This window comes from Vulpes vulpes, chromosome 1 (genome assembly GCF_048418805.1).
Source record: "Vulpes vulpes isolate BD-2025 chromosome 1, VulVul3, whole genome shotgun sequence".
NCBI classification, from domain to species: domain Eukaryota; kingdom Metazoa; phylum Chordata; class Mammalia; order Carnivora; family Canidae; genus Vulpes; species Vulpes vulpes.
Genome location: NC_132780.1, coordinates 168,797,429 through 168,823,406, shown reverse-complemented (window position 1 = coordinate 168,823,406; position 25,978 = coordinate 168,797,429). Strand labels below are relative to the sequence as shown.

The 25,978-nt window shown below is 36.1% G+C and overlaps 1 protein-coding gene and 1 long non-coding RNA gene across 4 annotated transcripts in view; one reads left to right on the top strand and one right to left on the bottom strand.

Moving 5' to 3' along the window:
• The window catches only part of LOC140595351 (uncharacterized), a 77,217-nt gene extending 72,507 nt beyond the window's left edge, over positions 1–4,710 (bottom strand). Inside the window, exon 1 of the long non-coding RNA XR_011996901.1 lies at positions 4,555–4,710. This is a non-coding gene — a long non-coding RNA (uncharacterized lncRNA). The remainder of the gene's footprint in view (positions 1–4,554) is intronic.
• Positions 4,645–25,978, top strand: part of PHIP (PHIP subunit of CUL4-Ring ligase complex) — a 127,308-nt gene continuing 105,974 nt past the window's right edge. For all 3 annotated transcript variants that reach the window (XM_072735780.1, XM_072735778.1, XM_072735789.1), the window contains exons 1-6: positions 4,645–4,974; positions 5,090–5,148; positions 5,280–5,309; positions 5,499–5,558; positions 20,712–20,862; positions 20,949–21,047. In XM_072735780.1, the coding sequence (XP_072591881.1) occupies positions 4,935–4,974; positions 5,090–5,148; positions 5,280–5,309; positions 5,499–5,558; positions 20,712–20,862; positions 20,949–21,047 (439 nt within the window). In that variant the 5' untranslated portion in view covers positions 4,645–4,934. The remainder of the gene's footprint in view (positions 4,975–5,089; positions 5,149–5,279; positions 5,310–5,498; positions 5,559–20,711; positions 20,863–20,948; positions 21,048–25,978) is intronic.

The following is a 25,978-nucleotide window of genomic DNA, read 5'->3' as shown; positions in this document are numbered from 1 at the left end:
TCTCCTGTCAGACTTGTGGGCATTTTATCAGTCAGATCTCACTGTTTATTTATTTATTTATTTATTTATTTATTTATTTATTTATATTATTATTATTTTTTTAGATCTCACTCTTTAAACAACCATTTTCCTTCTTAACCAACAGTGTCTCCTTTGTGTTCTTGGTTCTGAGTATTTTTATTTGGTAGAGATTCCTCTCTAATTTGTCATATAAATCTCCCCCTTTTCTTTCCATGAATAAAATAAATTTTCTTCCTTGAGGTTTTCAAAGTTTATGAATTTAGGAAGATGTAAAAGCAAGTGTCTACTTAACTCTTGTCGTCAAATTCCATCTTTAAGTCACATTGATAACAATATGCTTCACTGGAGACACAACCACTAGCAACTTGCAAAGCCACTGCATCTCTTCCCCAGAGTCTACCTTCTCTTTTCTGCTGTTCTGTGCTCAGTCCAGCCCACTCTTGATCCATCAGACATCTGCATATGATAGAACATGCCTACAGACTTCTCCTTTAAGTTTCCTCCCATCTGGAACAGCTTTTTCTACTTCATCCACTGTGCTGCTCCAAATCTTGTGGGAATATGTTCTAAAATTGCTTTTCTTCTTTAATCTTTGTAATTGTACTGTTAACTCATGAATTGATGTAAAAAATATAAATAAGTCCATGAGGCTATGTAATTTTTGTGCAAACTAAGACTTACGTATAAAAAATCTAAGCTACTAGGATTATTTAATTTGGAGGGAAAAAGTTGAGTGGTGAATTACTAATAACATTCAAATAAGTTAGGAATTATATGATTGTTGGTAACCAGCTAATCTTTGTTACAGATTAAAAAGGAATTGTACTCAAACATAAGTTTTTCAGTGAGATATAAGGGAGACAACACAGAATGTTAAATAATGGGATGGCTTACTAAAGCTGGTTATCTTTATTCTTTCTGTAGCAGCCAAACAGTATATCTGCTCGTATGTTTCAAATTTGACATACATTCAGGCTCTGTGAAGGAAGAACAATGTCTGTGTGGAGAGAAAGTCAAATAGACATGGACAGGAACATACAACATTGGGGAGCAAACCAGAAGGAGGAGTGGGGGTGTGTTAAACAACTCTTTTGATAGTTGTATTTTGTCATTAGAGCAGAGGAGTATTTTTTTAAAAAGGTATTTTTTTGAAGAAGAATGCTTTCTACTTTTCCATATCTACCCTTTACAGGATAAAGTTTTTGCCATAAAAAAAAAAAAAAAAACCAGAACATCAAAATAAAAACAAGACAATATATATAGTTTTTTAAAATTGTATTTGCAGAGTTTTTTTGGAGTTATGTATTACTTCATCATCCTAGCGGAGAGAAATCAAATTTCATAAATGTAGTCAGACCTTTTCATTTATAAATATTATCCCATTTTATTCCAGGAAGAACTTAAATGGCAGCATTTCATTATTTCATTAGAATAATAGCTTATCATGATAAAGAGAAACTTTTTGTAAAGTGTTAATGTTGTTGTATGTGATGCCAAGTGAAAAGAAGTGAATTTTACAGAAACTTTTACATTTCAGGAAAAGTTTGTAATTTCCCTAAAAAGACTGTATTAAATGAAAATGTTGTTAGCTTTTCAAACCTTTACTTTTTTTGTTAGCTTTCTTATATAAAAGGCATGGAAATCTCTTTAAATTGACATTTTAATTTTGAAGTCCATGAAAAAGCTAAAATAATCAAACAAAAAGGGGTATAGATGGAATCCGAGCTATCCTTATATGCAAAAGAGTTAATGCTGAGAAAAAGAACTGCAAGTACCATGGCCTTGGGAACTAAAATATAGGTTTCAAGGTAAGATTTTCTTTCAATTCAGTATGTACAGATTTTCTGCATACATATGCAAAATGACTGAATATAAACCTTATAGTTAATTGATGATGCCAGAATCCAGAAATGTGTTTCATGTTTAAAGGAATTAAAACATTGTAAGGGAGTATTTGTGACATTTGAAGGACTTAGAGACATTTAACACGTCTACTGTTAAAAACAAAATAGTTTACCTGGTTGAAGAGAAGTTTTAATTTTTAGCCAGTAGCCTATATTTTCTTATAGTGGACTGATAGCAATAAATTAATTCAAAAGCAAGGTTACAACTATCTTCATATTTGGCCTTTGAAAAAGAAGCTCTACGCATTGTCAAAGGTTAGTCAAAATGACAAGAGCATCATATTCAGTAAACTTAGAAGCGAAATTTTCCTTAAAAATTTTTTTAGCAGCTAAGTACTGGTAGCAAGCTTAGGAAAAGTTTTCGTGGCTTCTAAATGAAAAGCATACATGGGATAATCATACCAGTTTTCCATGTTTACATAACACTCACAAGACATATATGGAAAACTTTACCCAAAGTAATTTCATGTTCCATGTCATAATTTGGTTTATTTTCCTTTGCAAGCACAAAACATCTATTAGTAAGAATCAGACTAATACAAGTATGTCAAAACCACGAGACTTCAACTGTAATTTTTAGTTCCTAAAATCTGTTTATATGAAGAACATCATAATAATGTAAAATATCACAATTATTTGAAGAATATGAGACTTTTTTAAAAGTTAGAATAGAAAGCATCAATCACAGAAATAAAGAGAATTGCAAAAAGGCATATTAAATGCCTGTCTTTTCAAATCTAACTATCTAGAAGTAAGCTACTTACCTACAATAGATAGAATGGAATTAATGTCCTTAAAAATGCAAATATTTTCAGTATTTGAAAGATTGCCATTTCAGTAAATAACATTATTCTGATAACCTGGCTGCAATAGGACAAGTCATGGTAACTTCTCTTTTTTACTCGATTAAGATTGTTCTAAAAGGCAAATTTTTACATCCTATCATTCCAAGGAGGTTTAGGCTTTTTTTTCCCCTTCTTCCTCACGTGTAGGATGATTTCTGGATATTTAGTACAGGGCATCACACCGGTGCAGTCTTGCAGTGCAACCCAAGGCAGTTGCAGCAAGTATTTCTCACTAGCAATGTTAAGGAGCTAGAAGGGAACAAGGCTTGAGGAAACAATCTAGAAAGCCATAATACAGCTTGTTGGTCCTTTACTCACAAATAACCTTTTTAGAACAGATACATAAAATGCAGGTTATTATCTAAAATTTTAAAGGAGAATCTTTTGTTAAATGTTAACAAAGAACGACTATCCTAATTCCCTTTAAAATGCAATCCTTAAAAAAAAAATCAACTATCAAGTCTTTTTGAAAAGTGCTTAAATCATCTGGAGATAAATATCACTTGGTGTCCTTGTTTTCTAACAAATGGCTTTTTCTATTGTTTCCATTAATTTCACCCATATTCGTTTAAAAAAAAAAAAAAAAAAAAAACAAGGCCCTTACCCTCATCAGCGAAACACAGATGTATGATTTAGCAAATAAAACCGGTAATTACATACTAATTTACGAAAGATTAATTTTTTTTCTCTTTTCGTCAGTTTTCAAGAAGTCTTCCCGTGATTAACTGTAAACAAGAATGGTTTACACCTCAAATTAGAAGCCATTAATTAGCATGACGAAGTCAACTGTAAGATACACAGATAATTTAAATTATTTAATCACTAATCACCTTGGCTAAACTGTAGTATACTCTTTCAATATCCTTCGGTGGGTTATTGATCTGTCAGTAAATTACCTCCAGATCAGTTAGAGATAAATATTAGCTTTCTTTCCTTTCTCTCAGGTTTACATTATTCCTTCTTGTAAACACTTAGAAGAGCTTTAAGGTTCTTTAATCCCAAATCCCTAATTAGCCATCACTAGCCCTTTTGTAACCAGGAAAAAGAGTAACTGAAGTACAGACCAGGAGTTCGCTTTGCCCGTACAACAATTAAAAAAAAAAAAAATAATAATAATAACTAAAAAAAAAAAAACCCAAACATTTTTTTTTTTTTACATGTAAAATGCTTAAGACGACGGCAATAATAAAAGATATATATGCAGAGGTGGCTTCGGCAAATAACGGGCTTGCAAACGCCAAACGCTCAACAAAAAGAGCCAGACCTCTATTGCAATACACGGCACTCCAATAAATTACACAACACTTTGCATAGGCTGCAGAAATAACGCAGGACAAGACTTACACAGATGCCAATCCGCAGCATTTATACACATGCACATGGCAAGAGACAGAAACCAAACACTATCATTCAACTCGGGCCGGGGAGCGCGATCCCGAGCTTGCCCGGCGCGGGAGGGCTCTCTGCGTGTGTGTCTGTGTGCGCGCGTGAGAGTGAGACCCATCCTCGGGGCATTTCCCCTCTTTGGGCAGTTTTGCTTCATTTGTTTCCCATTTCTGCTACATAGAAACTAACTTCCATCTCAGCCCCAGCCAGCGCCGCTGAATAGAGCCTGTGCTGCGGCTTCGCGTGCGTCAGATCCCTCCGCGGAGCCGTCCCCGGCCCGCCCCCCCCCCCCCCCCCCCCCCCCCGCGGTCGGCCTCCACAGAGAAAGCGCCTTTCAGCCAACCGGCGGCTCCGGCTCCGACATCTTCTCCGACTGGAAATAAATAAATAAATCGCACCTTTGGCCGGGGAGGCGGGGGCGGGGGGCTCGCCGCCCTGGGCGCGGGGGCGCGGGGGCGCGGGGCCGAAGGCACTCCTTTTTCTGCGCCGGGGGGCGGGGGCGCGGGCCGAGGACGGGGCCAAGCCCGGGCCGCGAAGGCGGCGGACTCCTTTCTGCGGCGGAGGGATCCGCGGCGGAGGCGGCGGCGGCCGTAGCCGCTGCCTGAGAGTTGTTGTTTCCTCCTCCTCCTCCTCCGCCTCCGCCGCCGTTGCTTGAATGGTGGAGCCGAGGCTGGGCTCGTGAACACACAGTGACAGCTATAGGGCAGGCGGCGGCACCATCCCCGCTTCCCCTCGGCGGCGGGGTGTCCCGCCGGCGGCCCTGAAGTGACCCATAAACATGTCTTGTGAGAGGAAAGGCCTCTCGGAGCTGCGATCGGGTAAGTCGGGGGGCTGCTGGGGCCGCTGGCACCGGGCGATTCCGCCCGCGGTCCCCCGCCCCCCGCCGCCCGGCCGCTAAGCCTGTGTGTCTCCCCGTCCCCCTCTCCCGCGCAGAGCTCTACTTCCTCATCGCCCGGTTCCTGGAAGATGGACCCTGTCAGCAGGCGGCTCAGGTACGGCGGCGCGCGGCGCGGGCCGAGCCGGCGCTCGCTGCTCGCGGGCGTGGGGGAGGGCGGCGGCGGCGGCGGCGGCGGGGCTGCGGCCCGGGGCGCGGGGCTCAGCTCTCCCCGCTTTGTTGTTGCAGGTGCTGATCCGCGAGGTGGCCGAGAAGGAGGTAAGGGCGGCGGCGGCCCGGCGCGTCTCGCCGCCGCGCGGCCGCCCCTGGGCCGCGCCGCCGCCACCGCCGCCGCCGGGGCGCGGGGCGCGGGGCTCGGGGTCCCCGCCGGGGCGCGGGGCGGGCGGGGGAGGGGAGCGGGCGGGCTGGGGCTGGGGGCCGGGCTCACGGGGCGTCCTCTCCCCGCAGCTGCTGCCCCGCCGCACGGACTGGACCGGGAAGGAGCATCCCAGGACCTACCAGAATCTGGTGAGACATTCACGTCGCGGAGCAAAGAAACTTTTCCCCGAGTCGAATAAAAATTGAATTTCCCGCAATTTTTTACAGAGACAAAAACTTGGCCCCAGAACGTGAAAGCTCCAAAGGCCACGGGGAGGGGTGGGAGGCCGGCGCGGGGGCTTCGGGGGGCAGTGGTCGGGGGGACCCGCACCCCGAGGCCGCGGGGGCTGCCGACAATTTATTTGTGATATTTTGTTAATGTGCTAGAAATAAAGATACGTCATGAGTGTTGTGCAGTGCAAGGCCGGAGGAGGAGGGGCCGGCGCGCGCGTCCGTGCGGGCGCGGGGGCGCGCGCGAGGCGGCGGCGGCGGCGGCGGCGGCGGCGGCGGCGGGAGCGGCGCGAGGAAGGAGGGCGCGCTTGCTCGCTCGCCTGCCTGCTCGCTCGCTCGCTCGCTGCTCTGCACGCGCGGTCGGCTCGGCTTTCTCCTGCCCCACACAATAGCTGGTGACTAACTGCTCCGAAGTGGCATTAGCATTTCACAAGCAGGCTATTCACCCGCAGCGGAACCGTAGCTAGGCGTTATTTTTTTTTTTTTTTTTTTTTTTTTAATTCTTCTCGATCCTTTCGCCCTCCTTAAATTCAGAGCTACGGTTTTTGTTTGCTTGTTTTGAGGGGTTCAGATGTATGATGATAGTTGGCCAGAGGCTCATCATTGCTTTTTACCAGAACACATTCGCAGAAGTGCCAAAGCCTGTAACCTCGAAAAGCCAGGAGTTTTAACAGACTTTTTCTAATGTTGCTAATTTTCGTTTTATGCCGCTTCTTCAATTAAAAACTATTACTGGGGGCCACAGAAAAGTTTTGATTTTTGCCCTTATATTTATTGTCGTACGGAACTTGGCAAGTAAAAGTTTTCGGTTTAAACTGGCGTATATTTTGTTTCATGGCTTGAAAGACATTAATGTGGGTTTTCAAAGTGATTATGTTTAGCAATTTCTAATAAATTGTCTTCTGAAAGTGGATCTACCAAGTAGTGTGACTGGAAAACTAAATGTATTTGTATCGGTAGTTAAATTTTCCATATTGTCTCCCAAATTGATTTAGGTTGTTTGTATGAATGTGTTTATTGGGCAATTAGAGCAGTGACAAGGCCGGCAGTGGGAGGGTGGGAAGCGCGCTTAATCTATGCAGTGAAACTGATTCGGGACTGATGTTTTGAGCTAGTTATAACCAGTAACATTACTTCATGAAGGCTTCTGAAATGATTAGGAAGTTTCAACTACTTAAAATTGAATGTCTTCTGTGAGCTGAAGATGTGACATGATTTTGATGGCTTTTGTTTCATTTGGATATAGAGTATCTGACTTGTGGGTTTAATAACTTTTAATACAGGTTGGTAAGTGCTCACAGATGTTGAAATAAGGGAAACGTAGGTTAGGAAATTTAATGGAAACTTAACTATTTATTTCCACACTTTGTTAGTTTTCATAATAGCAATTGAGGCTAGTTTCCTTAATACTTTGCTATAATGAATGGAGTTTGAAACAAACTCTTAAGATTCAGTATCTGCAATACTTTAATTTTGGGGGCGGGGGCGCGTACGTATTTGACAAAAACCTAAGTGGATTCCATATCTTCCTTGTTTTTGGGAAAAACGATAGAGATTATAATACTGTTTTTTAGAATTGGGCCGATTTTACAAAAGTTTTTTTACATCTCTTTTTACAAAACTCATCCTTGTAGCTTGTAAAAACCCACAAACCCCAGTAAGTGAAGATTGCTGTGTTCTTAACTTGGAGACTCTTAGTAATGTTATATTTTTAAAATGAAGCAGCTAGTGGTGTATTGCCAAATTATGGGAATGTGTAATACTTGTAGGAATATCATTTTGTTTTCTCCAGTAAAAACAGGGGTACCCATGTTCATCTTTAATCTTTTGAGGAAGAAGATTTCTCATCTCACGGATATTAATAAAATGAATTTATACTTCTTGTCTCTTTATTACTTAGGACAATAAGTGTCTTCATTAGTATTGTTATTTTTCAAAATCCACCTGTATTTTGCACGGTTGTGGTTTTTCTTGCTTGCACTGTTTTCACCTTTTTATCAGAATTGTCACATTGGCGTACTCATGAGACAGAACTCTCATTAAAATGTAGAGTTCTCTGGTTCATTTTCTCATTTTATTTTTTGAGTATATTAATCTATCTATTGGAGAAAGGACATCTCTTGGAGTGCTTTTATATCCATCAAACTATATATCTAGGTGTGTGGGTATTTGGTTTAACTTCGACTTTTCTGAGATTGAGTTAGCTCTAAAATATTTTGGAACACTAGGTATCTGAGCACATTTTTGTTTAATAGTAAGATCTTGAAATTTTATGTCTAAGTGAGCACATGCAAAATCTCTAGTATGGTGTTTTCTGTTGTCTTAATTCTTTCTTACTACTTAAAAAACCTTTGTTTTTGTTGTCTTCAAATTGAATTTGCGTAACATTGGTTTTAAGTTTATTTTGATGAGTGAAACCAAAATAATAACTATCGTTTGTGGTTTCTGTAGTGTCTCCCTGTACCTGGAAATTTGTTACTACGTTAACTGATAAATTTAGTAATATTTTAAATGGAAGAATTTGTATATGTCAGATTGAAATTTCTAGAAAACCTCAAATTACAACTGTTTAGGATGGTGTATAATTGTACTTGGGAAGCTTAAAAACAAGCATAGGTCAGCATCTGTATGTAGCCTACAAATAAAATCACAGTGATTGAGTTTTGACCAAGAAGAAAGTAGAGTTTTAAGAGCAGTTTTAAAGGCTTACAGATGAAAAAAAAAATGATGTGCTTTTTTTCAAGTGATTGATAAAGTTGTTATAAAACATGATTGTATTATCTAAAGATTTAAAACATTTTTAACGTTGAGTAGAATGTGATAGAAAGTTAAGTGGTTTGTCTTTTATGGTGTATGTTTAAGCAGATTTTATATTTTTAAATACAGATTGATTTTTAAAAGCAAGAGGGCAAAAAAAAAAAATAAAAAAAAAATAAAAGCAAGAGGGCTTATAAGTTTTCATCAGGATTCTTATTTTTTAGAAGGAGCCATGCACTTGTGCCAAACTTCTTACAGAACAGGAAAACTCAACTAATTTTTGGACCAAAGAGAAAGCTTTATCATTTATTTCTATTTGGATAGTGAAATTAGTTGGTTTATTAAGTTTTGCTGTCTAGTTATCACCTTAATTAGTGGTGATCGCATGCTTCTGAGGCAGAATTTTTAACATTATTACCAGATACGGGATTCTGATTACATTTATTGCTTACAAGGCTTTTTTTTTTTTTTTTTTTTGAACTGTGTTCATGTTTTGCTAATTTATTAATATGGTGTAATTCTTATTTTAATTCTTGTAGCAGTATTTGCTGTTCCTAAAATCATTCCACTTATTAGAGGCCTTTCTATTCAAGTGAAAGGATTGGGAGTCAGGAGATAAGGGTTGTGATTTTAGTCCTGCTGACGGTCAGCCTACAGGTTACCTCAAGCAAGTTTGGAATTTCTTTGGGCTCCCTCATTTGTAAAATAAGCGAATTCAAATTTTTCTGATCTGAAAATCTGATTTTGAACTAGAAATAGTGATACATTGTCTCTAAAAACTCAACTCTTCATTTTGTTGTTGATTATCCAAAACACAGAAAAGTAGATATGGAGAAAACATGCAGATTAGAAAATTGTAAAAGTGCTTTTTATAGTGCCATTCTTAGGTTGTAATAGCATACCTTCTTAGAGATAGATGAATATTTTTGAGACACTAACCATTGTAGACTGCCTCTTTACTCTGTAATTAGTATGTTTCACTCCATGGTTTAAGTACTAGTTTTCATAAATTATTGTTGGTCTTAAACTCAGAAGAAAAAAAAACATGAATAGGATATACTTAAGTATATATCTTAAGTGTGCGTGTATTTAGAGTACACTGATTAATGTGAAAGTTAGGGGACAAGTTTTAGGAAAAAAATAACATGTTTTTGAATGATGTGTTGCTGTCCTATATTAAAAACAATATAGTGCTTTTTAAAACTAAACCAGTATAATTTTGGGAATGAGAAGTGGCAAATAATGAAGTGAATGTACATATTATAGTTACCATTTCCTTTTTAAATAGAGTGTCAGTAAAATAGTAAGCTTGGCTTGGTAGTCTCTGAAACAGGACCTTAATATCTCATAATCCTTATAATGAACAATACAATGTTATGTGTTAGAGAAATGCTACATGCTGAAGGGCTGAAACAGGCAAAACTCATCCTTCTTACCCTTGCATTATTTTAAGAAGTTTGAGGCATTTAGAAAGATTTTTAAATGGAATAAGTACCTGTTAAATTCTTTATATTCCTGAATAGTTGTAAAGTGGCTTGAAAATCAGGGGCAGTTGGATTATCCCATCCCCAACTACACAATGGCGTTTTACATGACTGTTACAAAGCTGAATAGTATTACAGGAGTCTGTTTCTCAGTCTGTAAAATGGGCTAATAATAGCCCCTAATTTGTAGGATTCTGTGAGTGATAACTGGCACAGATCAAGCACTACTTAAGAGTTTGTGTTTGCTATTATCAGAACTTTGGTCATGGTAGTAAAGTTTCCAGTTATAGCTTTATAAATGCGTTAAAGTTTAAGAGAAAGTGTTATTACAGAAACAAGTGTGCATGATTTTCTGAACATAGCAGCTGCGGTGTAAAAAAAAAAAAAAAAAAAAAAAAAAAACCTGCTTTAAACCTTCAAAAGATACTATTCGTATAATTATGTTGTAGATCCAAGGATGAAATAGTTAAGCCTGAGATACAAAGAAACAATATAATAAATGCTAAAAATAAATAATTTTTAAAGCATTATGGATAGAATTCTAGAAAAATTTCGGTCGTCTGTTTAGGGATTCTATGACTTTTTGTGAAATAATTAACACAGAAATGTTTGGGTGGTTAAAATATCTAAAATTGATTAGAAAATATATGAAGCTTTTGTATCTTTTGGTAATCAGATGACATTTAGGAATGTGAGGAAACTTGGCTGTTGCTTCTCTCCTTCTGTTCAAAGATTTGTATAATTTTAAACTCAAGAGATGGTATTTTTTATTTATTTATTTAAAAAAATTTTTTTTTTAGTTTGTATTTTTTAAATTGTCAGAGAGGAGATGTGTCGTTCTGGCCTAAAGATTCTGTTTTAAACAGAGCTTAATCAGACTTTTTTTTTGAATTAATTTAAGTGAGCACTAGGTTAAATAAATCCTATGAATGCCAGTTTTTTAATCAACTCAATTTCTTTGTCAGACCACAAGTTGTTGTTGTCGTCTTTAATCTAGAAACTCCTTCCCTGGTCTACTGCAGTTGTTTTTCTTTTTTCCAAATTTTGTAGTTATCTCATGTCACTACAGAATTATAGCAAATAAAATTGTATCCTACACAACTTGTTCTGGACAAATAATATTAGATAGGTTCTTTTTATTGTGTTAAGTTTCTGAATTCACCGAAGAGTATCTGTAATACCAAGCAAAGTGGAAGTTAACAGAGTATTAAGTGTATCCATTTTAATGAACTCAATAATGAATTCAAGGAAGTCAGGGATTAAAATGAGTGGTTTTTTTTTTTTTAAGTCTATTTTTCTTTCAAGATATTTAAGTTGCTTTTGTAATTATATTAAAAGTAATAAGGGCTAATATATAATAGGAACTGAATGTAAAATTTTAGAAATAAATATAAAATGTGTAAAGATGATCAATTTTTGTTTGTGAGAAGCCATGTTATAGGTACAATTATGAGTAACTTGTGAAAATTAATTATTTTGGAATGAGTAAATATATGTTACTGAGCATATGGAATATAGAAGATTGTCAGTATTTTACAACAGACTGGAGAAAATGATAGCATTTCTTTTCTCTATAGAATTTGAGAATTCAGTGTGCTAAAAACAGTTATGTAGAAGAGAGAAATAGGTGAGAACCTTAGGTCACTACAGAGAAGGGAGTCATCAAGTGTGAAGCAGGTCCATCCTTATTTGCCTTAAACACACAGAAGCAGCCTATTTGAGTTCAGAAATCATAGCTAAGGAAAGGTATGGTTGATTGGATAAGTTGTTTTCGATATTAAAATATAGTTAGTAACATGATCTGATGCACCTTCTGCTTAAGTTAAAACTAAATTGTAAAAGGAATGAGATTTATAGTGCAAAGCTTAGGTTATTTGTGGTAGCATGGATAATGGCAGCCTGCTGCCAAAGAAGCACGTAAAGAATCCATGTATTCTAGACTCCAGATGGCCCATGGTCATGGTGGCATGACCCATTTGGTCTCTATCAGGTAGCGAACAGGCACATTGACTGTCTTGGCAGAGGTTATAGTATAAGTGCGAGAAGTATTTGCCTTGTTTCATTTGATTCTGGTTTAGATTTTGGGTGAGGAAATACTAATTTTAAGCAATTTGGAGATACTTATTTAAAACAACTTCACTGCCATTGTATGTGTGGTGTTAGTTATTTCTAGTGCAGTGTTTGAAACCGAAACATTACTAAAAATGAAACTGGTCGTTCTCTTAAGAGTATTTATATGGGCATTTTAAGAGTAAACAGTTTAAGAATTTTCCATCTTTAAATTGGTAGACAATAATTTTGCCAACAGAATCTCATCTTTGATTTTTATATTTTGGTAAACAATGTTTTAAAAAGGATTTCTTATTGCACAAATTTTGTTTAGAAAATATTTGATTTAAAAACAAAACTTCAAAATGTGTTATTTTAAAAAGTTAAGTTTGTCATTTTATGGTGTTTTAAATTAATTTTTATAGAACATCCTTTGTGGTTTGTGGAGACCTAAATTCTGGTTAAAGTGGGTGAGTTTTTTTGTTTGTTTTTAGCAAAGTATAGTCAGATTGTGATGAATAAGATTTAGAAGAGCACTATATTTTTTAAAAGACAGATTTGTATTGATAACTGTGATGATAGTAGTAGCTGAATTATCTAAATGAATTCTTAGGTAGTTAACTAAATTGTGAATAGAAGATACAGTCTTTCAAGCATGTTTATTGATAGTTAATTAAGAATAAATAGACCACCAAGATTAATTTTGACACTTAATAAGGTTCTATATTAATTTTATTATACTTCTAATTACAAAGAAATCATAGGCATGTAAGGGCCCTTCTGAGAATAGTTACCCAGATTAGAGGTTTTTGACTTGAAAAATGGTTATGTAGATCCTATTAAGTTTGTAATTATAAGACCTGTATGACAGTGGGCCGGAACTACGGTTTTGAGAAGGAAATTGTAATGTAATGAAAATAACAGTAACTTTGGAATCAAGAGACCTAGGTTTGATTACGAATTTCTCCTACTCTCTAAATGTATGACTTCACAGAAACTGTAACCTTTGGACGTCAGTTTCCTTTATCTGTGAAGTGGGGAAAATGCTTAACCTTATTTGCTTATGAAGATAAATTTTAGGAATACTTGGCACAAAGTAAGTATTTTATATATTTTTTTAATGTGGAAAGCTTTTATATTTTTTTAAAAATGCTCAGAATATGTAAACTTGCTTTTAAAGATTGTAGATGTGGGGATGCCTGCGTGGCTCAGTGGTTTAGCGCCTGCCTTTGGCCCAGGGCATGATCCTGGAGTCACGGGATCGAGTCCCGTGTCGGGCTTCCTGCATGGAGCCTGCTTCTCCCTCTGCCTGTGTCTCTGCCTCTCTCTCTGTCTATCATAACTAAATAAATATTAAAAAAAAAAAAAAAAGATTGTAGATGTAATTTAACATATACTTTGGAATAATGATAAGAGATTTATAATTACAAGTTTAAAGTTTTGAGATTTTGAGATCTGGTTTTAAAAATAGGCTTAGAGAATTTTTTAATAGCAAATACGATTTTTTAAATTTATGATTTTAAATTATAGAATATATGTTAGAATAATTGTAAAAGTAAGAAAATGTATTCAATTAAGCTGACCTTTTAGAACTCAGTTTTTCAGATTGGAAAAAATTTGAGAAACAGATATGAAAAACGGACATTTTTAAAACCAATCAGGTGTTCAGGATATAGTCGTGCTAAATATTTGGTGGATTTTATTTTTATAGGGACTTCCTTAATTATATGCTAAAAGAAGGACTGACATTTCTAGTTAGCACAAGTAATCAAGTAGATTAATGAATTCTATTGCTCTAACCTCATTTTAGCAATGTCCTTAAAAAGATTTCCAAAATGTTTTTTTCCTGTGTAGGTCTAGAAAGATTTTCAACATGAAGGAGCAACATGTAGTATGTAATGTGGAGTATAATTAAAGTGACAGCCAACGCTTCTTCACCTACTATGACTACCCCCTAAGGTGGTGAGTTGGCAGTCTCAGTCTTGCAGATGAGGACATTGAGACGTAGAGTAAATGTTTTCCCCGAACTCTGAAAGTTTAAACCTAGACTGTTTGACTTTAGAGCTCTCAAACTACTGACCTTTTCTTTAAAAATTGAGTAGTGTTCTTAACGACATTGTGTCTGATGGAATACAGTGGCTTCCAAATTTTTTGTATTTTCTTCCTGTTGATAAAATTTACCTTTTAATGATAATTTCCATTGACAATGGCAGCCTTTTCTTGGCTGGGAAGAGCTGCTATTTATATGAAGTAGCATCACAAGCAGAAGTGGATTGTTTTAGCTAAAGATGCAGGAAAGTAAATGACTCAAAGAGCTCAGGCTTTTCTTGTTCCTTGCAATGGTTCACATTTTCAGAAGAGGATTTTGTTGTTCTAATTGTTATTGATGATTCTAGAAATGTTTTATATCAACCTGAGAAAGGAGTGATACAGGGTTATAATTTGGGCCAAGATGGATAAGGCATGAGGAGAGTTGTGTCCTTAACAGAATTCTGTTATTCCTGCACTGGAAACATTGAGAAAACCGAGAATTGTTTAAATCAGAATTGGTAAACTATGGCTGCTGCAGGTCAATCATGTAGGAAACCTATTTTTGTAAGACCATGAAGCTAAAGTAGTACATTTTTAAAGAATTGGTAAAAAATACATGCAACAGTTAGTTGCCTCTAAAGCCTAAAATATTTACCATCCAACCCTTCATAGAAAATGTTTGCTGACCTCTGCTCTAGATAACATATTTACAAAGGGATACCTTTAATTCAGGTTTTAACCATTAATTATGGACAGTTAGCTCAGAGATTATTGTTACTATTTCAAATGATTTTCAAATGAGATTGGAGGTGGGGTTGGAGATATGAATTTAGAAAAGCTCTGACTAACCCTCTAGTGTAGGAGTGAATCTCCAGGGGTCGGCGTCAGAGTTTGTATCCATAAAGCAGGCTCTTATATCCGAGTGTTAGAGAAGATGACATGTTTATGAAAATTTAAAAACGGAGCAGAGATGATAAATACACATTTTTTTTTCTTTTCTAAGAATAGTAATCATAAATCTTATGGTATTAATCCTTTGATTATTTAATCTATTTACACTTTGTGACTTTAAAAGTTTAAAATTTTAATCTTAGAAATACTGAGAAAAGTAGGCTTGATCACACTGATTTCCTTTAGCCACAGTGGGAGATAATGTGTACGGTTGTCACCCTATCGTTGTAGTTTTATTTTCTATCCTTAGTTGTTTACCTATAAGTGTCCTTTACCTATTGGAATTTATGCTTTTGTACTCGTTTGCTTAGTAGTGAAAAAGAACTTTAGAATGTTTCTTTTCCTGGCTCAGGTTAATGTCTGTTGAAAACTATTCAAAATGTCTCTTTTTTAGCTTCAATATTGAGATATATATTTGAGGCAGTAGGTGCTATAGGCAGTGTGAATGAGGGCTGGAGTTACACTATCTTGGTTAGACTCTTATTTCTATCATCCACTAAATGTCTATGATCTTGGGAACCTTGTTTTTCTTATTGTACAAAAATTTCTTTATTAATGGAAAAAATAGTTAGAATCTCTTAGGGGTTGTTAAAATAATAAGCTGAACTTTTTTATGTATAACTTAATTACGCTTACCACAAGGCTTAGCATTTAGAGTGCAGTCAGTATGTGTTAGCTATGATAGTGTTAATATTTATTACAGTTAACTTTTAACTTGGTCATATTTTTTATGTGTTGAATGTCTTAAAATGAAAGCAGTGCTGGTTATGGAAAGTAATCAGTAGTAATTAGAATTAGTGTTTTTTTGTTTTAAGAATAGTGTACAAACAGCTACTGAGAATCCACATATAGACATTTTGGGTAAGGAATTTTGTTAAAATATCACTTCCAATTTCCCTTTTAATTTTAATTTCCTTTTAGTTATTTGCTAGTATATATAAATAAAAGTCCTTTCAAACTAAAAATTTTAAGCTATAATATTAAAGATACGGTGTTCTTATAACTTTGAAAGTTAAAAATTGTATATGTATAGCCATAAATAAATAGCCATTTTAATTTTTAAAGTATTTTAATTTCTTTTTTTTTTTTTAAGATTTTTATTTATTCATTCATGAGAGACAGAGAGAGAGAGAGAGAGAGAGGGAGGCAGAGACATAGGCAGAGGGAGAAGCAGCCTCCATGCAGGGAGCCTGACATGGGACTCCATCCTGGATCTCCAGGATCAGGCCCTGGGCTGAAGGCAGTGCTGAACTGCTGAGCCACCTGGGCTACCTGAAGTATTTTAATTTCTTAAAATCCGTTTTATTGATCATAGCAATATGGATTAATAATAATTAAGAATAATGTTTTCAAGAGGTGGCAAAAGAAAGTTTTCATTGGTTTTTAGAAGTGTGTGTGTGTGTGTGTGTATATATATATGAATGTTGTGTATATGATGCAGCTGGGACCAAAATGAGACATGGTTCTTACTTTCTTCTAGTTAATGCTCCCAAATTGAGAAGAAAAGCATTAAATTATTAAACTTCCAAATGTATAATCATAAACTGGTATAAAACTGGTAAATGTATGATCATAAACTGGAAGAGTCACCGAGAGCATGCACCCAAGATAACATACTTAGACTGGTAGGTAAAAAGAAATAAAGGAAGTTACATTGAAGGGAAGATCTGAAGCACATAAAAGAGTTGTTTGGGCAAGAAGATGTAGGGAAATGTAGAGTGTGTGCCACAGGGGTAAAGCCTGACAGGAAAGAGTGCAGGTAAAGAACGTGAAGGATGGCTAGTATGTCTAAATGTGGAAAGTAGGGGGTGGAGCGTGTAAGGCTGGAATGTGCCATATGAAGCAAAGGAATATGAGTGGACCATATGTGCCTTTTAGGAATTGTAGACCATGCTGAGGATTTGGATCGCCAAAGAGCAAGGAAAATCTCTGAAGTGTTTTTAAAGTCAGGGTGATTTGACGAGATAAAGGTTTTAGAAAGAGCATTATGGTTGCAATATAGAGAATAGGTTTGGAATAGAAGGGATTATAGAATAGAATGAGGTAGGAGGCATGAGTGGATATGAGAAAGATGGGAGTTGAGTTTATTGCAAAGATGATTTGAAATTGGGTCATTATTATGGAGATGGAGTAGATGAGTTTAATAGGAAGGGAAAATCAGTTGAACTTCGTGACTCCTAGGATGTTGGGAATGAGGTGGAAAGGAGGAATAGGCCCAGTAAAAAAAAGTGACTTCTTGGTTTGAGGCTGGATAGATGATAGTGTTGTTTGCCAAGGTAGGAAACATTTTGGGAGGGGGCATGTTAACAGGATCATGAGTCCATTTGTGCATTATGTTGAGTTGAGGAGACTTTGGGACTCCAAAGAGTGATGTCTTAAGGAAGTTTGATATGCACACATAGGCTATAGACACAAATTTGGGAATCATTGGTATAGTAATTGTTCAAGGAGAGAGTATTGAGTGAGATGAAATAGAATGTGGAACTGGGCTCTAGGATCCTGGATCTTAAGAACTTTGCCACTTAATGGCTAGATAGAATTAGAAAAGTCAGTAGTTACTGCATATTGTCATGTGTTCACTTACCAAGGAAATAAACACTTAACTACAAGTACTACACTAAGCATTGGGTAGATAGGTAAACAAGATCTAATCCCATGTCTTTTGTAGGTCATGGATCAGAAATTAGCAATCTTACTGGAGGGGTTTTAGGAACCTCCAAAACAGGGCAAGACAGTTAGGGCCTGTATATGTGTATTTTTGGGGAAAAGGATCATAGCTATCATTAGATTCCCACTGAGATCTAGATATCAAAATATATTAAGAACAATTAATATGATAAAAGTACTATAGAGCAGTGGTGAGTGAGGTAAAGAATGTTTTGGGAAGGAGTATAACGTGCTATGGAAACACAGAGATAGAATGTCCAAAAAGAAGGGGCAGAGATACTGTAATAGCTCATGGAGAGCAGTGAGACTGAGATATGAAGGAGATAGAGATGGGGAAGTGGATGGGTGAGAAAAGATTTCCAGCAGAGGGATCATCTTGTATAAAGTCTCAAAAGCCAGAAAGCCTGAGGATTTTAAGATCTGAAAGTATCTCTTCTAACTTTAAAATGAAAGTTGATTTTGAAAAATACACCAAAGACTAAGTCTGAAAAAGTGGATTCATAATGTTTTATGAATTCTTCAGTAAGGATTCCTCAGTAAGGATTTTCAGGTTCACTAGTGAAAATGTATTTTGCAAAGAGACTCTAAAACAGGATAATCACAAAACTAAAGTTGATAAGTAATGAACTTTATGATTAAAGTAAAATTTTTGAAAGGAATTTAGATCAATGTAAAGAAATCACATCAGAAGAATTATATATAACTTAGAGCTGGAAGGGACCCTATAAATATTTAAATTTTATTCTAGAGTAAATTATTTTAGGGAAGATTAGAGAAAAGTATAAATACAATTTTAAAAAATCCTGTTTTTGGTATATTTTCTTCTAAATGGTTTTTTACTTAGCTAATCATACTGGTATTTAAAGAGTATGTTTTTAGTCAAGATGATATTGGGAAAGGGAGTCTGTAGCTTAACAAGTTTGGGAATTGCATTAAACAAAAGCAAATAGATTTATCAGGATTTTTCAGTAGCACATAATGTAGTATTTATAATTTGTATTAGAACCTCTGTTCTCAAATATTCATTTCACTAGTACTTACTGACCATCTGTATGCCACATTCTGTATTACTTTAAATTATCAGTGTGACACTGTGGCTCCGTGTTGTCTCTATGACAGCAACATATTATGTTAAAAAGTAAGGTTGGTTTCTCCGAATTGGCTCTAGCTTAGAAGGATGAGTATTGGCTAACTTTTTCACAAATGAGGTAAGGGTGAGGGACAGAGGGAGAGGGAGAAGCAGATTCCCCGCTGAGCAGGGAGTCCCATGCTGGGTCTTGATCCCAGCACCCTGGGATCATGACCTGAGCTGAAAACAGAGGCTTAACCGACTGAACCCCCCAGGCACCCCTCACTAACTTTTTAAAAATTACCTTAATGTTCTTTTGTTGGTACAGTATAGAGATACTGCAAGATGGAATGAAATGATTTAATCCTTTACTTCCCTTCCTAAATCAGTCTTACAGGGAATTCATACTAAAATTGCTATTACTATGTGAACTTGAGTAGCAGTTCTCAAACACTTGGCCTTAGAACCCCTTTATATTAATAAAAATCATTGAATTTTCTTTGTTTACATGGATTATAATCTGTTTATCATTTAAAGATTAAAAACAAATTTTAAGGGCAGCCCCAGTGGCACAGCGGTTTAGCGCTGCCTGCAGCCCGGGTGTGATCCTGGATACCCGGGATCGAGTCCCGCTTTGGGCTCTCTGCATGGAGCCTGCTTCTCCCTCTGCCTGTGACTCTGCCTCTCTCTCTCTCTCTCTATGAATAAATAAATAAAATATTAAAAAAAACAAATTTTAAAATTTCATTTAAATAATATAAGCTCATTTCATGTTAATATAAGCAACATTTTTTGTAGTAATTATTTTCCAAAACAAATTTATGAAGAAAATCATTGTTTTACATTTTGGGGAACGTTTAATGTCTGGCTAAATAGAGAGATTCTTATTTTTGCTGCCTCATTCAGTCTTTTGTGATATCCCATGTCTTGTGGCCCCTGGAAAAATCCACCATACACTCATGAGAGTGAAGAAACAAAATAACATTTTAGTATTCATGATTTTTACCTCAGAAACCTTCAGGGATTCCCAGAACTCCGTTTGAGAACAGCTAAACTGTTTAGATAGTACCTTGAGAAAATTTTTATGACTTGATAACGTAGCTATACAGTGATTAAAATAGTGTACCTTTTTCCTCTGATTCTCTTTAGATTCTTTGAAAAGACTTTTAGGATGGATAATAAAAACATTAGAATTTCATAGCTTGGTTTCCAATGCTAGCATAAATTAAGCAGTGTTTTAAGTTGTTCCAAAAGTGCCCAAACTTTTTGTAGTAGGTAGATTTATTTTATAGTTGAAACTTTTTTTTTTTTTTAAGATTTTATTTATTTATTTATTCATGAGAGACACAGAGATAGAGAGGCAGAGACACAGGCAGAGGGAGAAGCAGGCTCCATGCAAGGAGCCTGACGTGGAACTCGATCCCGGATCTCCAGGACCAGGCCCTGGGTTGAAGGCGGCGCTAAACCGCTGAGCCACCCGGGTTGCCAGTTGAAACTTATTTAAATGAATAGTTGGAATTTGGTCTTCTTACAAAGGTTTTTTGTGAATAAATTACAGAATTCTTCATAGAGGCTTATAGAAGTGTTTTTAAATTTTGTGATGAGGACATGGGCTATTAAGGTTTTTTTATCCTTAATTATTCTGGAGATGATTCTTTTATAATGTAAAGGATCCAAAACATTCATTGTGTTTTATTGGATGACTTTTTTGCTTAAAGTTTTTCAAAATTAAACTGTTGAACTACAACATAATCATTTTAGGCTATAATGCTATATATTTTTTCTTCATTATTTGAATTGACTAGAATTTGCTAATTTATTGCTTGGATATATTTACTTACGTTAATTCTTCAGCAGTTTTTCTCCTAAATGAATTCAATGGTGGTTGGGATAACGATTTTATTAAGTCCAGTGGTTGCACAGAATAAGCATGAACTTTTTACCCTAAGTAAAATGAAATGTTGACTAGCCAGAATAAATTACTGTTTTTTAAAGTATATCTTATTTACGATAAAGAAACTATGTCATCTTATTTAGCAGTATTTTATGTTTTTTACATAATAGGTGAAGTATTACAGACATTTAGCACCTGATCACTTGCTGCAAATATGTCATCGGCTAGGACCTCTTCTTGAACAAGAAATTCCACAAAGCGTTCCTGGAGTACAAACTTTATTAGGAGCTGGAAGACAGTCCTTGCTACGCACAAATAAAAGTATGCAAAATTTCTAACAGGATTTAGACATTCTTTTTTGTGTGTATGTCCTATCTTTGGATCCCTAAAAATATGTGTTTTAATAGGTTGCAAGCATGTTGTGTGGAAAGGATCTGCTCTGGCTGCATTGCATTGTGGAAGACCACCCGAGTCACCAATTAACTATGGTAGCCCACCCAGCATTGGTGAGTTGTTTGAGTTCATTACCAAGTTGATATTCTCTTGGTAAAGAGCTTTCAAAAATAAAAATATTTAGCTACTTCAAGAGAATTTCATATTATGTGCATTAGCATTCAAAGAGGAAAAAGATATCAGATTTTTTACTGTGTCAGTAATGTTAATAGTGAAGAAGTCATGATGTGTAATTATGGATTGTTCATATTGTACCTTATGTAGGCTAACTAGCTTGTCGATGGTTTATCTTTACAAAAAAATGTTTCTTAAAATGTATGAGATTGATTTGTGTATGACTGTATCGTAGTACAGATTAGTTAAAATGGTGGAAAACAATAGTTCGGTTATTTTTTTTATAAAGCATAGTGCATTTTTTTTTTCCCTTTAAAATTTCGAAGGAAAACTGATGCAGCTAGGTCTTCCTCTTGAAATACCTCCTAGATTCATTCCTTTATCTCTTCTATTCTATGTTTTCTATTACTAGGCCCTTGTCTTACCTGGATCACTGTATGTAGCGTCTTCCAAACTAATCTTAGGCTTTCGGTGTCTTCTCCTTCTTTCCCTTCCAGGTCATACTTAGAGCACTGTAATATGAATCTTATTTAGTTCTACCCTGCTATGTTCTGTTCAAGGTAGTAAAAGAGGATAAGATATTTTAATGTCATACTTCCCCTAGCACCAGTCTAAATTTAATTTTCAGTGACTTTCATATTTTAGTTATAGTCTCTTCTTCCACCCCCCACTTTTACCTTTTCAGGAGTGGTGTTCTCCTTTCTCCTTCTTCCACCTATCCAAATCCTATTTCTTCCTTTTCTGGATAAGTTTACTGATCAACATTACAATTTTGCCTTTTGCTTAATGTTTATATAGTATACCTTTTGTCGTTGTTTTACTTATTAACATTTTTTTGTTCTTTTATTTTCCATATCTTAAAAATAGTGTAGAAGTGGCTTTTTAAAAATACAGTATGGCTATATTTATGTTTTATGTAGAGCATTTTGTCTTATATATGTAATAATTGATATATGTGGGTTTATATCTCCTCTAACGTTGCTTGGAAGGTGATCTCTCTTGCTGGTTTTCTGCAGTTTGTCTATAATATGTCTTGGTGTCAGTAGGGTTTTTGAAAATTTATCTTGTTAGAGATCCATTGGGTTTCTTGAATCTGTAAATGTCTTTTACTGGCATTGGAAAATTCTCAGCCTTTATCTTAGACAATACCATCTTTGCTCTGTTCTCTTCCCTTTGGGACTCCAGTTGAATAGAGCCAGACTTTTTTACTTTATCTTCTTTATCACCCTCTCTTTTATGATTTGCATCTTTTTGTCTCTGTGATGTATTCTGATTTGTTTTCTCTGTCCTACTTTTCAAAGGTATCTTATTTGTATGACGGGAATCGTGGATGATTTTGTTTTCAGCCTAAGTGTCTTTGTTATATAATGATATCTGTATGTAACCTGTATATAAAGAACAACTTTTAAAACAGGAAAGGATTTGAGAGTATATTTTGTATTTGCACTTAGAAAATTATGCTGGAGGCAGAATAGTTTTCTTTGAAGAAGAGGAAAGTAAAATATTATAGGAACTTCCCCTATAGGGAGAAGTTCATCCTCTCTTGAAAAACTGCAGATCTATCTAGTAAGGGGAATGTGCTATGTTATTCTTGGAACACATTGTTTGATAGCCCTGTGGTGTAGTCAATGAAAGTTCAAGAATGATTGACAGTAACTTTCCTCTTAAACATTTGCTATATGAGTAATTACGTGTGCCAGGCAGTACTCCAGCATTTTCCATTTACTCCTTTAAAACCTTAAATAGTCTATAAGAGGAACTGTTCTTATAGAGAAGGAAATTGAGGCATGGAAAGGTTCCACAACTTAACCAGGTTAGTGCGTCATGAAACCAGACTGACTCCCGTTTTGCTATGCCTTATTTTCAATAAGCTAAGCTTTGAAGTAGTGGCATTTGGCTACTCAAGAAAATTGGTATTAAGTCATAATGGTCAGATCAGTAAATATTGTTGATAGGGAATGTGGCAAAAATATCTTGAGTTTTATGTCACAGCAGAAAGGCAACTAACTGGTATAGTCAGGTAACAATTAACAAGTAGGTAATTTTTTACCTTTTTGAAAGACTTAATTTTACTTCTAGGGTTTAAGATAAATTTTTTTTCTTTCATTCATTTTTCAGGAATATATTAGTTCGTTGATCTAAAAGAATAATTATTAGAATGCCAATTTACCTCCTTTTTTTGTATTGGTGTATATTTTTTTAAGTCACTAAAGAAAAGCTGGAGTAATTAAGTGACTCTAGTTATTATAGTTTAGTGTCACATCTTAACAGTTCTCTCTTGGGGACAGTCTTGTTTTGCCATTGCTACAAAATTGGGAATAGGATGGTAATAGAAGAAAAGTTCATCAGACTTTTTGCCTGCATGGTGATACATTGTATCATTTCAAGCTACCACAGAGTATGGGTTAGATTTTTTTTTTTAATGTGAACATTTGTAGTACTGGCTTAATTTTTTTTATTGATTCCTCTTTGCCATTTTCTCTCTTGCTACCTTTAAAGATTTGCTCTTTCCTTGGTCAGTATAGTACTACCAAGTATCAACGGGCATAAGAAAAAAAACCCTTCTTAACATTTTAGTTTTTCATAAACTGTAGATTTAAATGTTTATACTGTAGATTCAGATATTTAAATTTTGACACATTTGAGGTACAAGTTGTTTAAATAAACTTTTAATTTAGGAATAAGAAATTATTTACTGAAAAGTTGCACAATTCACTTCTCCTTTATACCCTCTATGCAGTTTTTCTTAATGTTAAAATTTTACGTTATCTGGTGCATTTCTTAAAACTACAAAACCCACACTGGCACATTATTAACTAAACACCAGGTCTTATTCCTATCTCACCAAATTTTCCCACTAATTACTTTTTCTTGTCCAGGATCCGATCCACATTACCATACTGCATTTAAGGTTTGTTTATTTTATTTTATTATTTTAAAAATATATTTTATTTATTTATTCATGAGAGACAGAGGGAGGGAGAGGCAGAGACACAGGCAGCGGGAGAAGCAGGCTCCCTGCTGGAAGCTCAATGCTGGACTGGATCCTGGACCTGGGGTCACGCCCTGAGGCACCCAGGCATCCCCTGGTTTGTTTACTTTTTAAATTGAACTTCCTGCTTTCAACTCAGGATTATTTAAGATGAGTGTGGTGATAAATTAGATTTTCCTTTCTTAGATTTTTTCAGACTACCTGCAAACTGTTGTACTACTCAATTTGAATACCTCACATTTGTCTGAAACTTTAAAATGTGTAAAATAGAACTTCTGACCCTCTGAAATTTGTTATTCCAAGCCTGGGAGTTAGACTTCTTAATTTATTTCTTAAATTCATTTAGTAAATAAGGCATATGTATTCTATTCTAGTCTCTTGAATCTGGTTTTCATTGCCACTGTAACAACCACATTTTAGGTTTGGTACTTCTTGCCTGGAGCTCTAATATCATTCATTCACTTACTAAGTAATTAAGTGAATCTCTCTGCATTCTGTCTGACACTGGGCTAGGATCAAGTTGCAGGATAAATAAGAACATGACCTCTGCTCTCTTAGAATTTATAGACTACCTAATCCCTTGCCTCTAGTCTTATTTCTGTACCCTAGGATTGAGCTAAATCAGGGTTTTGTAACTTTGGCACTATTTACATTTTGGGCCAGATAATTCTTTGTTGTAGGCTATCATCTTGTGCATTATAGGGTGTTTTATCTGCCTCCCTGCATGTACTCAGTAAATGCTAGTACTCCTCACCCCCTGTCCCCTGCAGTTGTGACAACCAAAAAATGTCTCCAGACATTCCCAAATGTCCCTGGGGCACAACTGCCTCCAGTTGAGAACTCTAAAGTTCTAAATGCATATGTGATCATGTCTCTTTTCCCTCACTAACTTTGAATAGTCTTAACCATATAATGTGGCTTACAGAGTTGACCTTTTCCCCCTTTCATACCTTTTCCTCCTCACCTGTACCTGTGCTCTAGTTTTTTATAACTCTTTGGCAGTTTCTATCTAATAGCCAGCTGAACTCTTTGTGCACATGTTTTATTTCTCTCTGCAATTTTTTTTCCATCGGTTCTATGAATACTAATACTTCAAAATTTCAATGTCTGCTTATACTTCTCTCTTCTATAGCTTTTGTCACATAGTTGTGTCTATTTATTCCTTTTCCTTTTCTACTATACTGGGCCTGGATGATAGAGATTATGTTTCATTGCTCTTTATAGACTCAACTCCTCAGCATTAGTAAATATTAAATGAAGAGATTGTTGGTAATTGATGAACTGGAATGGGACAAGAAAAGTTCAGAAATGGGTAGGCAGTAAAAAAATGGAATAGATGGTTGGAAGAAGAAAGACACTTGGTCCAAGGATGGCTTTGACTTAAGGAAAAAACCAGAAACTTGTTTTGTGTTGTTTTTTTATTTTAAGATTTTATTTATTTATGAAAGCACTAGCAAGGGGAGGGGCAGAGACAGAGGGAGAGGAAGAAACAGACTCTGCTGAAGGGCTCAGTCCCAGGATTTCCAGATCACGACCTGAGCCAGAGGCAGACAGTGAACTGAGTGAGCCACCGAGGTATTCCCTCAGAAACTGGATTTTAAGAAATTAAAGTTTATTAATGAATTGGCTTATCAGTTTATTACACTCAGGATGTTAAAACCTGTATCTGTGTGATTTAAGGACCAAGTCTTGACCTTAATCTCAGTGCATCCTTACCCTGTTTTAATTTGTTGTCTGCTTTTAAATCCTGTTTCGTCTCTCCTAGTCCTTGATGTAAATTGTGAGAATTGAACTGGAATTCAATCTCAGGGCAAGAGAACCAAAGTGGTCAGCTGCTTTCCAGTCCTTCAGAATCTCTTTGGCGGGGGGGGGGGCCGG